Source organism: Falco biarmicus, chromosome 7, assembly GCF_023638135.1.
Source record: "Falco biarmicus isolate bFalBia1 chromosome 7, bFalBia1.pri, whole genome shotgun sequence".
Classification (NCBI taxonomy): domain Eukaryota; kingdom Metazoa; phylum Chordata; class Aves; order Falconiformes; family Falconidae; genus Falco; species Falco biarmicus.
Window position 1 is genome coordinate 33,017,097 of NC_079294.1, and position 12,336 is coordinate 33,029,432.

Genomic DNA, 12,336 nt, shown 5'->3' on the forward strand with positions numbered 1-12,336 from the left:
CCACAGGAACTGGAGGTAGCTGAGTTCACTGTCCTCTGTATTGAGCAATGCTTCTGCTAAATCCAGTATTTTAGAGTTGTTCCAGAAGTCAGTGTAGAAACAAAGAATTTGAAACTTGAGCAGTTCATATTTACCTTTTCTCCCAGTAATTGGTCTGCAGGGTATTCCTGAAGCAAGAAACTACATGAGACAAATAGGAGGAAAGCAATTTTTGAGATACCAAGGATAAAAGGAAAATTTTCCAGAGTGTATGCATAGACCGATAAAAATGCTGCTCTGTTTCCCCGTGTGAAGGAAAAATCAGCAACATTTGAAAACAAGAGAAACAAGAACAAGAAAGCCAAAGTGATGATGCAGCATCACTCACTAAAAGGTCAACTATAAGCAAGTGTATTGTTACCTGTGAGAAAGATTTCAGCCAGGAACTACTTGCAGACTGTTAGTTGGCTGAACTTGCCAAACGTCACAGCAAAATACCTGGAAACCTGACTGAATGATCTTGTTACAAGCAGTCCTCCTTGAGCACTTTCAGGGGATGGACAAGATACCGTAAGACTTGAAAAAGACAAACACAGTATCTAACGGCAGTTCTCAGAAGGTAAGTTGTTGCCCTAAGGAAAATATTCTCAATGTCACTGGCGGACAAAGCCTTAGGAAATGGCCAGTAGAATAAAGCTATGCATTGCCTGGTGGGGAATGAAGCCTTCCTCACCAGGTACTTTCAAGAAGAGGTTGGGTAAAAGGTAAAACTCCTGGTTGGAGTGTCACAGGAGTAACTGGTTGTATTTTAAGCAGGTGCACAGACTAGATTATTTCCTGAGGTCCTTTCCAGTTCTGTTGTTCTACCATTTTCATGCTTCATAGAATTAAACAAGTACGGAAGTCGCTGTGGTTTTGAAATCTTATTTTGTTACTCTTATGAAATGATCCTTACTAAAGCTGTTGCCGCAGATGCAGCAACTGACCAGCCTACGTTCACCCTGTAGAGATGTCTACCCAGTGCATGTAAAATTTATCTGGACGATAAAAGATTAACACTGCTTTGGAGTTACTTTATGGCTTCCGACACACACATCAATACCCTTTGAAAACTTTGGAGAGAGTCCGCAAAGAGGCAATTCCATTATTTACACCACTGAATTTAAAAACCTTAAGATGACACCGTCTGTTTTGGATTTTACTTGTTTTACTTAACGGGCCTCTCCACATAAAAGCATTTTTGGCAAGCACACTAATAGTCATTCAAGTAAAGGACTGATTTAAAACAGCTGATTTTCTTTTCACCACCACCTGCTGCAACAGTGCAACATGATACTGACAAAAAAGCGCGCAGTTTGCAGCGCACGGGGTGAAGTACCCACTACTTAAATTTTTATTATCCTACTTTTCTAGTTGGTGTCAAAGGTTTTCCAGAGCCACTCAATAAATGAATTCACTGGATTTTCTGGCAAATAACGCTATCTATGAGATACAAGGGAAAGCATAGGAAAAGGGAGAAAAGATTTATTGTGAATTGTTGAACAGTAAATACTGGGAACAAGGAGAAGTTGAAAATGAAGTTGTAACAGCTAAGCCATGAACAGGTGTAAGAATAAGCTGCTGGGAATTCTTTTCAGCTGTGGTGGGAGAAGGAGCTGGTTGAAAATTTCAAGAAAAGGCTGTCGGGTTGGCAAGCTGAGCAAGCAAAGCCCGTAGCAGCCAGGTGCGTGCTCGGAGGGTTTGCACGGTGCAGAGGGGCTACACCTGCCTCCCGGTATGGCGATCATTTCCCACGCTGCTCGTCAGCACTCGCCCGTCACCCGCTCCCCACCTGCGTGACCCAGCCCGGGGCCGCTCCCCCGGCTCCTGCCGGGCTCCCCGCGTACGCTCCGGCCCCGCTTCGCCCCAGGGAACAGAGAAGCCGCGTTCCAGCTCAGGCAGCCCCGGTGCGGGCGCGGTGCCCGGCCACCCGGCGGCTGCGGGCAGGGCTGGGGCGGCGCACAGGTGCGCCCCCTCCCTCCGCCGCCCCCGCCGCGGGGGCGGACCCGCGCCCAGCCCAGCGCGGGGGCCGGGTCGCCGCCGCCCCCTGGCGGAGCCTCCCGCCGTGCCGTGCCGAGCCGCGCGGTGCCGTGCCGTGCCGAGCCGCGCCGGGCGCCGCCGAGGCTGGAACTGGTACCGGTGTCGGTCCCGCTGCCGCGGCCGCGCCCGCCGCTGCTGGGGGAGGCGGTGTCCGCGCCGCGCCCCCGCGCCCCGCCCGCCCCCGGCAGCAGCAGCGGCGGCGGCAGCAGCGGCAGCCTCAGCACCTCCAGCTCCGCCAGCAGCTCCAGCGGCAGCACCATGGACCTCTCCTTCATGGCCGCGCAGGTGGGGCGCGGCGGCGGGGCGGGGGGTGCCGCGGGGCGCGCAGCCCCTCAGCGCGTTCTCCGCTCGGTGTCTCTCCCTCCGCTCCCAAGTTGCGGGGGCAAACCCGGGGGGCGCGGCGGCCTGGGGAGGGGGCGGGGAGAAGAAAGGGAAAACTAAGGAGAAAAAGGGGGGAGGACCGGTTAGAATGGGAGGCGCAGCGTGAGAACTTGGCGGGCGCAGCACCTGTTAGCGCCGAGCGGCGGGGCCCCGGCCCGGCCGCTGCCCATCCCGGCCGCTGCCCATCCCGGCCGCTGCCCGCCCGGTGCCCGGCTGCGCGGGCGCGGTCACGCCGCCCCCAGGCCGAGGAGCGGGGAGGCAGCGGCCCTCCTTGCCTTCGCAGGCAGGCGGTGAATAGAAATCGGAAATTTCGGTTCTTTTCCCGCACTCCATAGTGCGTTTTTTTGTACGTGCACCTGTGTAAGTTGTTGTCTTTGCACGCAGAAACTAGCTCAGCGTATACAGAAATACGCTTCTATTTGCATGAACAAATAGTTTAAATTGCAGTGAGGCCCTGGATTTCAGCTCGAGGCGCAGTCGTGGGTGTTGTTGTTCAATGTGTTGATGCTTAATACGGTGGAAAGTGTGTAATGGCTGTAAGCCACCCAAAGCCAAAACCCGTCCTGGTGGATCCAGGTGAATTCAGTTATTAATGACAAGTAGTGCTGTGCTTCAGAAAAAGCCATTCTCACTGAGCATCCGTTTCATGTTTTTCTGGGATAATTTCTTCTGTTTGTGCAGATACCTAATTCTATGTACTTAATAGGGTTTTTCAGCAATAGTTTGGATCCCAGTTGGAGCTTTTGCCAGGGAATGCCACCCGCTGTGTAGCGGGGAGCAGGGCCCGGGAGGCCCCTCCGCGATGCTGCTGGCTGCAGCCGGGGTGGCAGGGGGAAACCGAGTGTCATCCTTGCAGAGGTGTTCTGTTCAGTTAATGCTATGGCTCTTCTGTCTTGTTCCCTTCCTAAAGTCTGCTTCTGAGGGGGTGTCAGGCTCTGCCTTTCTGCAAGTAGCCGTCCGAGAATCTCTTCTATTTGGAGGTATTTGTAAGAAGAATATATTTTTAAGGAAAACCACAATGGAGAGGAGGAAAGCCTCGTTTCTATCAATCTGAGGTCTTCCTGGGAACTGGAATGTTCAAAGGAAATTTTGTGTGTTTCAAATAATTTTCCTATGGTCCCTCTCAGCGTGATCAGTGAGCTCCCTGTGTCCATCTTTTGTTCCCTAAGCACTGAGTTGGAAGTGGGATGCCCCTGTTGCACAGAAGCAGAGGTGCCGGCTGGCAGCAGGTTTTACCAGTAACCAGTGGTGTGTGCCAAAGCTGGGACTAGTGCTGCCCTTTCTCTTCCTTATTCTTGCTTCCTATATTCCATGTGTCTTCTACCCTAATTCTGTGCATTGGAAGAGTCACAAACCTGGGTGCTTTAGCCCTCTCAGAAAAGTTCCCTGTACAAACATGTCTTATACTTACTGGTGCAACAGTTTACAGTGAATTGTGTGCTTTTCTTCCTGATCCTCTGGGGTTGGTTTATTTGGCACAACAAGTGACAAAGAATAATTTTTTTCGATGTTACTTTGGTGAGTTTGGGGAATCTGCCTTTCCTTGGGTGACATCTTTTTAAGGAAGAAAAGCTTTTATGTTAAAACCCTGCCTCAGGGAAAGCTATCTGTGAAGTGAGGTTCATGCTCATCAACATGGGTATGCACCTCCTGTCCCTGAGGCAAAGAGACAGAAACTTCTGCTGCATTTCCCCTATATCTCTCTGGACGCTAGCGAGCAGCATGGAGGTAGGGACAAGCTGCAAGAAGGCTGGGGTGCAGTTACACACAATCCTCCTTCCTGTGGCCCGATTGCCTTGGGAAGAAAGGGTGCAATACCTTGGAGCTGTTTCTGCTACAAAAGCCTTTGGGTGGTGACGGGAAGATGGGAGACAGTCAGGGCTCCTGGGTGGCTCTCCCAGCAGGGGCATGAGGCTCATTGGCTCTGCACAGCACCTCTTTCTCGGAGCATGTATGAGAGTCTTCTGGGGGACATTGGTGTAATTAACCTTTAATGAACTGTAGGAGAGGATTTCTTGGGCTCCTCTTCTACTGAGGGAAATTAATCCAGTTGTTAGGTTGCTGTGTACAGTAGATGCTATGCTTACCTCTGTTACTCCCCTGTCACATGTCTTTTGTACCTTTCTTTCTGAACTGGGCAACCCTTTCCATTCCTGTCACCACAGTGGCATTTAAGCCCCAGAGCGTCACTCCTCTAATTTAGGTATTGCTTTTCTTCATCTTTCTTTTTCATGCTATATCTTTTTGTCATCTTTTTTTTCTTTTTTTTTTTTTTTTTTTTTTTTAATCATCTCTGGTGATGTGGTCTGTTGAGATGACCTTCAGTAAGGGGTATGTGTAAACAGAAGATAATTATTGACCAGGGCTTTTGGCTCATAACTGCTTTTAAAGATGCTCTGCTATCACTGTCATTAACATCCTTGTGACCTACTGTGGGGATTGAATTTTACTTGATGAATACCAGGTACATTAATACTTTATATGACGATAGGTAATGCCTTAACTGAAATGCTTAATGATGGTAAAAAAAAAAAGAAAAAAAAAGTTAATTTAGTTTCTATAGAATACTGTAGACTCTTTATATTTCTATAAGTTGCTTTTGTGTATTATTCTTATCACACCTTTGCACCACTAGTGGACTCAGGTTGGCTCTGCTAGATGTCTTGTGAGACACCATACATGGTCTGTACCTTAGAGCCCCTCTGATGTATGCACAGGGAACAGGGACGGAAGGTGTGTGTAGGTTAGGTTACCACTTCCAGCCTCAGTGATACTGTAGTATGTTATGGAGGCTTAAAATCAGGCCTCTTCTAAAGTGCACAGGGTGAAAGTGTAACGCCGTAGTTAAGTGTCTTACGTAAAGATTTGGCACATTTGCTAAAACATTCAGTGGGTGAGAGTTTGCACAGCTGGATAATTGTATTGGAATGCTCACCTCTTCAGATACCTGAAACAAGGAACTCTGCTTTATGGAAGCATTGGGTACACAAAGCTATACAAATACAGTACAGCTTTCATAATCAGTAGCTCCTCTCCTTCTTACGATGTCAGTGAGATGGTTTATGCCTTCGAGGCCCTGAAACTGTTACATGTGCCATCAGAAAGATAAGTGAAAAGCCCCCCCAAATCATAAATTTGATGCTGTAGAAAGGATAACATTTTGCTGATTAAAAAATTGTTGTGGAACAGGAGATTGTCAGGTAGTAATGCTAACAGGTTTGTGCAGTGTAGATACAGCATGAAGGTTTGGATGCCCAGCTTAAGCAACCACATCTGAACGTCTCAGCTGTACTACAATTATTAGCAATGTTATGAAGAACAGCTTTCAACTGTAACAATGACATCTGTGGTTAAAAAAAACCCACCCTTTTTGCATCTGTGTGTTTATTGGTAGTTGGTTGTGCAGGCTTGGGTGTTGTCTGTTCTGTGGGTGCTCTAATTGATTCTGGTTAAGGTAATTTGTGCTCTCACCTAGTCAAAGCCTATTAGCTAATACTTTTTTTTTTTTTTCATTTTAAATCTGTATTTTAATTAAAGCAGTCCTGAATGCCTCAAGATGCTATGCCAAAGATGTTCAGCCGCTGCTGAGCTGTATGACTGGCTCATTTCTGTGTGTTGCTCAGTGATTTCAGAGTGCTCTTGTAGTCTAGGTAACCTCAGAAATAGCCTCCTCTTATAGGTAGAGACTTTTGCTTCCAGCATAAAAGACTGGGTTTGGGGGGTGCTGAGCGCTGGGTCCAGACTAAGAGCACTTGGTGCTTTTCAGCAGGGGTTAGGGGGTTGCTGTCAGGCATCCAGCAGTGAGCTGCCCCGCTTCTGACACACTGCAATTCATATCCATTTAACAACTGGCTAAATAAAGCATTTCTGGTGGAAAAAATGGTAACAATGAAAATTGCATCTGGGTTAATGGGAGCAGGGTTGAAATGTTTATTCAACTGGAAAGAATAGAGGCACATAGTGGGAAAAACTGGGAAGCTAGAGAAGGAAAAAACTTCATGTTCTTCAGTATGATACAAATCTGTATGAGCTGAACAGCACCTGCCATCATAATGTCAGTGATGTATTTTTCAAGATTTGTGTTTGCAATATAACTTTTCCTTAAGTGATTGCTGTAACTTTTGTTTCATATTGAAAACGAGGAATGGATTTCTTCAATTTGCAATATTTTTATGGTTAGATATATCATCTTACAGTAAAAATATAATTTTAATTGTCAAATAAATGATCTTTTCTTCCTTTAGATATAGAACAGGGGAAAGCTAGTAAGAGCCATTTCTGTGGATTTTTTTGTCTTAGTCATATATAGTTTGCATATGAATAATCTGTTGATTCTACATGTTCAAAAGCTCTTTGTAAACAACTCCTGAGGATTTGAAGTACAGTAAGTTGAAATCCTTGTGTTTAGTTTCAATGAGTAAAAGTTGTGGGTTTGTAATCTTTAATTTTTATTGTAGTGTTGAGGATTTTTTCTTTTTGGTAAAGCTAGGTAAACAAATGAACAAGTTCGCCACAGAAAGCAAAACCATTTCAATGACAAAGATAATTGAAATTTCATTGGGGTTTGTGTTCTGTATTACTATTCTAGGATTTCAGGCCTGGTCAGTGATCGTTCAAGTCACACTAAACCTTTCATTGCATTGGCAGTAGTTCAGGTAATTTTCCCCAAAACAGGAGTGGTCCTTGGTGTACCTTGAAAGAACCCTATAGCTACCTATAACCATGTCAGAATAACAAGTCCAAGACTCCCATGCCTCCACATGAAACATATATTATTAAGACCTATGTAATTTCTGGAAAGCAGTGGAATACACAGAGTAAACAGAGTTCATTTAGGACATGTTTGACTTAATACTCATATTACCCAGAAGACGCGGACTGCCCATGTCTGTGCTACGAGGCTGGTGTGTGCATGGAGGCTGTTGCTTGGCATTTTTTGACAAGCAGCCACCAGAACAGATCTGCTGCGTTTTCAGAAATCCCAAACACAGGTGCAGTGTCATCTAATTCTTTTCTAATGTGATTTCTGGATGCTAGAGGATGCACAATTAGGATCCGCTGTACTCTGTTGTATCAGCACAGAGCAACCAGAGTTCAGGATAATTCTGCATCTGTTTTCTCACTTTTTCTTTGTGTATTCTCCATCTCAGAGTCCAAGAGGGATTCAAAGCCCTTATTAGCTGTGTTCTCTTAGTACAGCAAAGTTTTGTCAGTAAACTGAAGGTACTAAAAGCAAGAAGGTGTAGGTTTGTGGTTTTGGTAGGTTATTCCTGCCAGCTCAAAACAGAATCCAGGCTACTTGCTCAACATGAGCTTGCATGTGTGCCTGCACACACTGCATGTGTGCCAAGAAAGCTGAATTCATTGCCTGCCTCTAGAGAGGGACAGGGTCGTGTTTATACTCTGAGAATCTATGCGTGACAGTGCTGGATAGGGTGGTCGTTTGGAAGCTTTGACATTGCTGGTGTAAGCTTAGGAATGATTTATTCTACTTTTTTTCCTTAAAAAGCATGATTGCCAAAAAATAAGCTCCAAGCCAAACCACATGGAGAATCGGGATTTAAAGATGCATGAACCTCTCTTTGTCAAAAGCAGCCTTGATTGTAATCTAAGAAAAAAACATCTCCTGTGGAGACAGGCTGAGAGAGTTGGGGCTGTTCAGCCTGGAGAAGAGAAGGCTGCAGGGAGGCCTTACAGCGGCCTTCCAGTACCTAAAGGGGGCCTACAAGAAAGCTGGGGAGGGACTTTTTTACAAAGGCATGTAGCAGTAGGACATGGGGGAATGGTTTTAAACCAAAAATGGGTAGACCTGATATTAGGAAGAAATCTTTTACTGTGAGGGTGGCAAGACACTGGAACAGGTTTCCCAGAGAAGCTGTGGGTGCCCCATCCCTGGCAGTGTTCAAGGCCAGGCTGGACGGGGCTTTGAGCAACCTGGTCTAGTAGAAGGTGTCGCTGCCCATGGCAGGGGGTTGGAACTAGATGATCTTTAAAGACCCTTCCACCCCAAACCATTCTGTGATTCTGTTTCTCTTTGATCCATAGCATGAAACATTAATAATGTTAGTTAGAAGGATGTAGGCATTCTCTTACATGACCAGTTCAGTGCTCACTTACGTACAGCATAATAGGGCGCTGACCATTACTCTACCAGCTCTGCTTTCTTTCAAAGGTTAAAGTAATTTTTTCTGGCATCCTTCATTCCTTCTGAATGTCTTTACGTATAATAAATAGAATCAAAGCATCGGGAAGCTCAAAGAGCAAAGCTGAAGCTTAGAGTCCTTATGCCTTGTTATGGTATGGCACAGCCACAGGGACTAGCTGCATAATCCAGATGTTGCAGAAATTCTGTGTGCATAAATCAGTGGTGTCATCATCCAGAATGTTGCCAGAACTTTCTGGAGAATTTTCTGCTAGCTGCCTGGCACAACTGAATTAGATTAGGGGAACATGAGGAATCCCTGTGCTTTTCTTGTCACTGCAGTAACACTGCAGACTGCATTTCCAAATCTTGTATAGTAGAAATTTCTGTTCCAGTGAAGCTTTTGACAATTCTGCAGAGATTTGAGCATACTGGCTTTGTAAAGTGTTGATACTGCACTTTGGAGGAGGCTATTGTCCCAGGATTGTGCTTGTAATTGCTGTCAAAGATGCTAAGAGCAGTGATTCCCATCCAGCAAAACACTTAAGCACTGACTGTACTTGGAGCACATGTATATGGTTCCAGTAACATCAGCAGGACTTTCCACTGCTTAAAATGAAATATCTCAAAGCCTGGCACAGATGGGATAAGAACGTTCTGCAATTCATAGGAAAAAGTCCTAGAAGAGCAAGAGGAGACTGTATTATTAATCCAGGAAAGGCTGAAACTATATGTTTTGGAGTGACTGTATTTCCTATCAATTAATAGCATGAACAATTTCTCATAGGAGCTGCTGAATGTTAGAGGAAGACGACGTGGTAGGAGAGGAGTCGTAGGGAAGGATGTAGTTTGTGATGCATGTGTGTGTGTATGCAGTCTAGTTATGTACACCCTTGCACAGGGAGAGTTAGAGGTACTGGAAATAATTTTTTTGTGTTTCTTCTGCCGATGAACTAAGAGTAGTTCTGTGAAGTGCTAGTTGGATTTTTGGTCTGTTTTGTTGTGGGGTTTTTAATTACATGATTTTCAGCAGATACAGGCTAAAGAGTTCACAAAGGGAGCAGATAGCACATATTTCTGTCTGCTGAATGTGGAAAGGAGGTTTGTAAAATGACTGCAGACAGACACATTCACATGCTTTACAAAGAGCCTTTCACAACACAGTTAATAGCAGCAACAGTTGGGGTCCTACTGTACACAGAAAATGACTACAGATGGCAGGTAATAGGAACAAAGACTGAAGCAGCTCTACATTTACGACAAACATCTTGCTGGTATTGAGTAGTAAGAGCATAACACTGTTGTATACTGAGCAGTAATGCTCTTGGCAGAGTTGATGAGAACTGAGTTTCTGGGTAGCAACTGGGTAGCCCAATGGTACTGGGTCCTCAGAATCCATAGGCTAGAAAATCTAGACTGGTTATAGATTATTATTTTTATTTAAAGCTTGTTTTTGGCTAATCTAGGCTGAATTTCTTAATTCATTGATCAGCTGCAAACATGGGGGTGGAGGTTCTGTTTTAAGTTTTGTTGGAAATGGGATGGATGCAGGCCATTAGGAAACTAGTTTCACCACCTTCCTCATCTTATTTCCATACTGGGCAAAAGCCAAAATACTCCAAATGATTCAAAGGCTTGCACAGGATTTAGTAAAGCAGCGTGATGTTTTGGTGACCATTGATACACCATCAAATTAAATAACTTTTAATGTTTTCTTTGATCAGAGCATTCAAATGGAAAGCAGAAGATTAGTACAGCAACTCTAGTAAATTCAGCAGTGACCAGCTCTGTTAGCTTGCCATGTCTCTCTGCTGGGGCTTAACTTCCCTTGAAGGTATTCTCTGTCATGAACTGCAGTGTCTGCCTAAGCCATCGAGGTCTGTTGCAGTCCTCTGTTGTTTTGGCAGGCTTCTTGGTTTGATGAGTGTAGAATCCTAAATGAGATTAGTGATAACCTCTTCCACTGTTTGCAGGAGTGATGATTTTTAAAGCTGTCTTTTGAAATAGTGATGGCTCTCCATTGTTCTTTTAAGTGCTTTTTTTTCAGATACATGCTCAAGTGTGAAAGGAAAGTCCTTGAAAATTGGCTGTAAACTGATTGTAGTCATGTCACCCATCAGTGGCTTGATCTGCTTCTCATGCCAGTGGATATGTCAGGAGTTGCTCAGTTTCCATGGGGTAGCAGCAGGATAAATGCAGTGAAAGCCTTTGGCAGACAAGATCATGACCTTGCATATGCAAGTTGTTAGCACTTCGGAACAAAGAGGGTCAGAATGAAGTGTGTGAACTCCTTGTCACCTATTTTGAAGGTGCTGAGTGGCCAGGGTGTGCTCTTCTGTTCCCTCTGGTGCTGCAATGAACAATCGCTGACCCTACACTGGGCACTGAACAGGAGAGAAACCTATGGCCAGCTGTGACACCAAGACCAGGAGCACTGAACACTTACTGAATGTACGCTCTGCAGCTTTGGAAGCGTTACAGGGAGCAGAGGCAACACTGGGTGGAAGATCTCTTCCTGTAAATATGACCATGCAGTGGGTACCCGGCCACCAGAACTTCTGCTGTTAGTAGTCACCAACCACCCTTTCCCTCGCTGGCTCGCACACCCACACAGTGCTTTCAGGTCTGTCTCGGAGCACTGGCTGTTTGAAATGACACGTACTCGTAGGCTCAATCTTCAATCTTTTTATTCTGAAAGCTGAATTCCATACTCCTTGTAGGTGCCAGAACTAAAACCTGCCAAACAGTAGCTAATTAAAAAACATTAATGTCACAGTTGCTTCAGAAAAGCTCAGTGCCTCTTTGCAGCAGGCTGTTGGATACAGGGCCAATTCCTTTTGTTTTGCAAAGAGATTATCACCAGTTTGGAAATGTTTTTCAAAAATTTTTTAAAAAGCAGCTTTTAACCTCAGCTGGTTCTGTCTGTTGCAATTTTGCTTTTAAGCCTTTTAAATGTTGGGAAAGGGGGAACAGTCTAGGTAGGGATGAGCTGTGCATGGCTAAAGCAAAACCAAACTTCCATCAGCTTCCACTGTGGCTTTTTTATCCTTCCAAAACAACTGGATGAGCATTTGCAAGATGTGGGAAGATGTGCTGGGCTCTGTGGCCGATAAAAACTACCAGCCCCACAAGGCTGCTGCATGGAAGGAGAAAGGACAGCCATGTCTCTTCAACACCTGTGTAGATGTGTTGAGGTGTATATTCAAGGAGAAAAGTAATGGTCAAACTGATAAGGAAGCAAAAGGATTAAAAAATAAAGTTTCAAATTATTTCTGAAAGTTCAGCTGAACCCAAGGACTTGGAGCAGCTGATCCTACTTAAATTCTCTCATCATCCAATTAAGTGTATCCTTAAAGTATGTGAGTAATCCTCTGAACTACACCTCTGTTTAAATGAAGTATATAATTAAGTGCCTTGATAATCTGCAATAAGTGGCAAAGCATTTTGAGGTATTGTAACAGCTTTCTTAAAAGTGAGCTCCACACTCCTGTTGTCTTTCTGCCTTACCCTTCTCAATGCACCACGTAAGTTTTTATGGACCTTTCTCAGGGCTTTTCTCCCAACTTTTCCCTTGTATGCTGCCTTTTTGGGTATCTTCTTTCTATGTCTCTCATACCCTCCATCCTTACCTTCTGTAGATTGAATCAGATGCTATAATTTCACCAGCTCAAGTCCAAATCCTACAGATACTTAAGCTTAGACCTCAAAGATGGGGACCAAAGAGTGAACGTTTCTTCTGTTCAGGGACAGGAGAT

At 44.9% G+C, this 12,336-nt stretch overlaps 1 protein-coding gene across 1 annotated transcript in view; it reads left to right on the top strand.

Moving 5' to 3' along the window:
- Window positions 1-2,106: 2,106 nt before the first annotated feature.
- Window positions 2,107-12,336, top strand: part of C7H14orf132 (chromosome 7 C14orf132 homolog) — a 37,364-nt gene continuing 27,134 nt past the window's right edge. Inside the window, exon 1 of the mRNA XM_056346993.1 lies at window positions 2,107-2,343. Coding sequence (XP_056202968.1) covers window positions 2,317-2,343 — 27 coding nt within the window. The 5' untranslated portion in view covers window positions 2,107-2,316. The remainder of the gene's footprint in view (window positions 2,344-12,336) is intronic.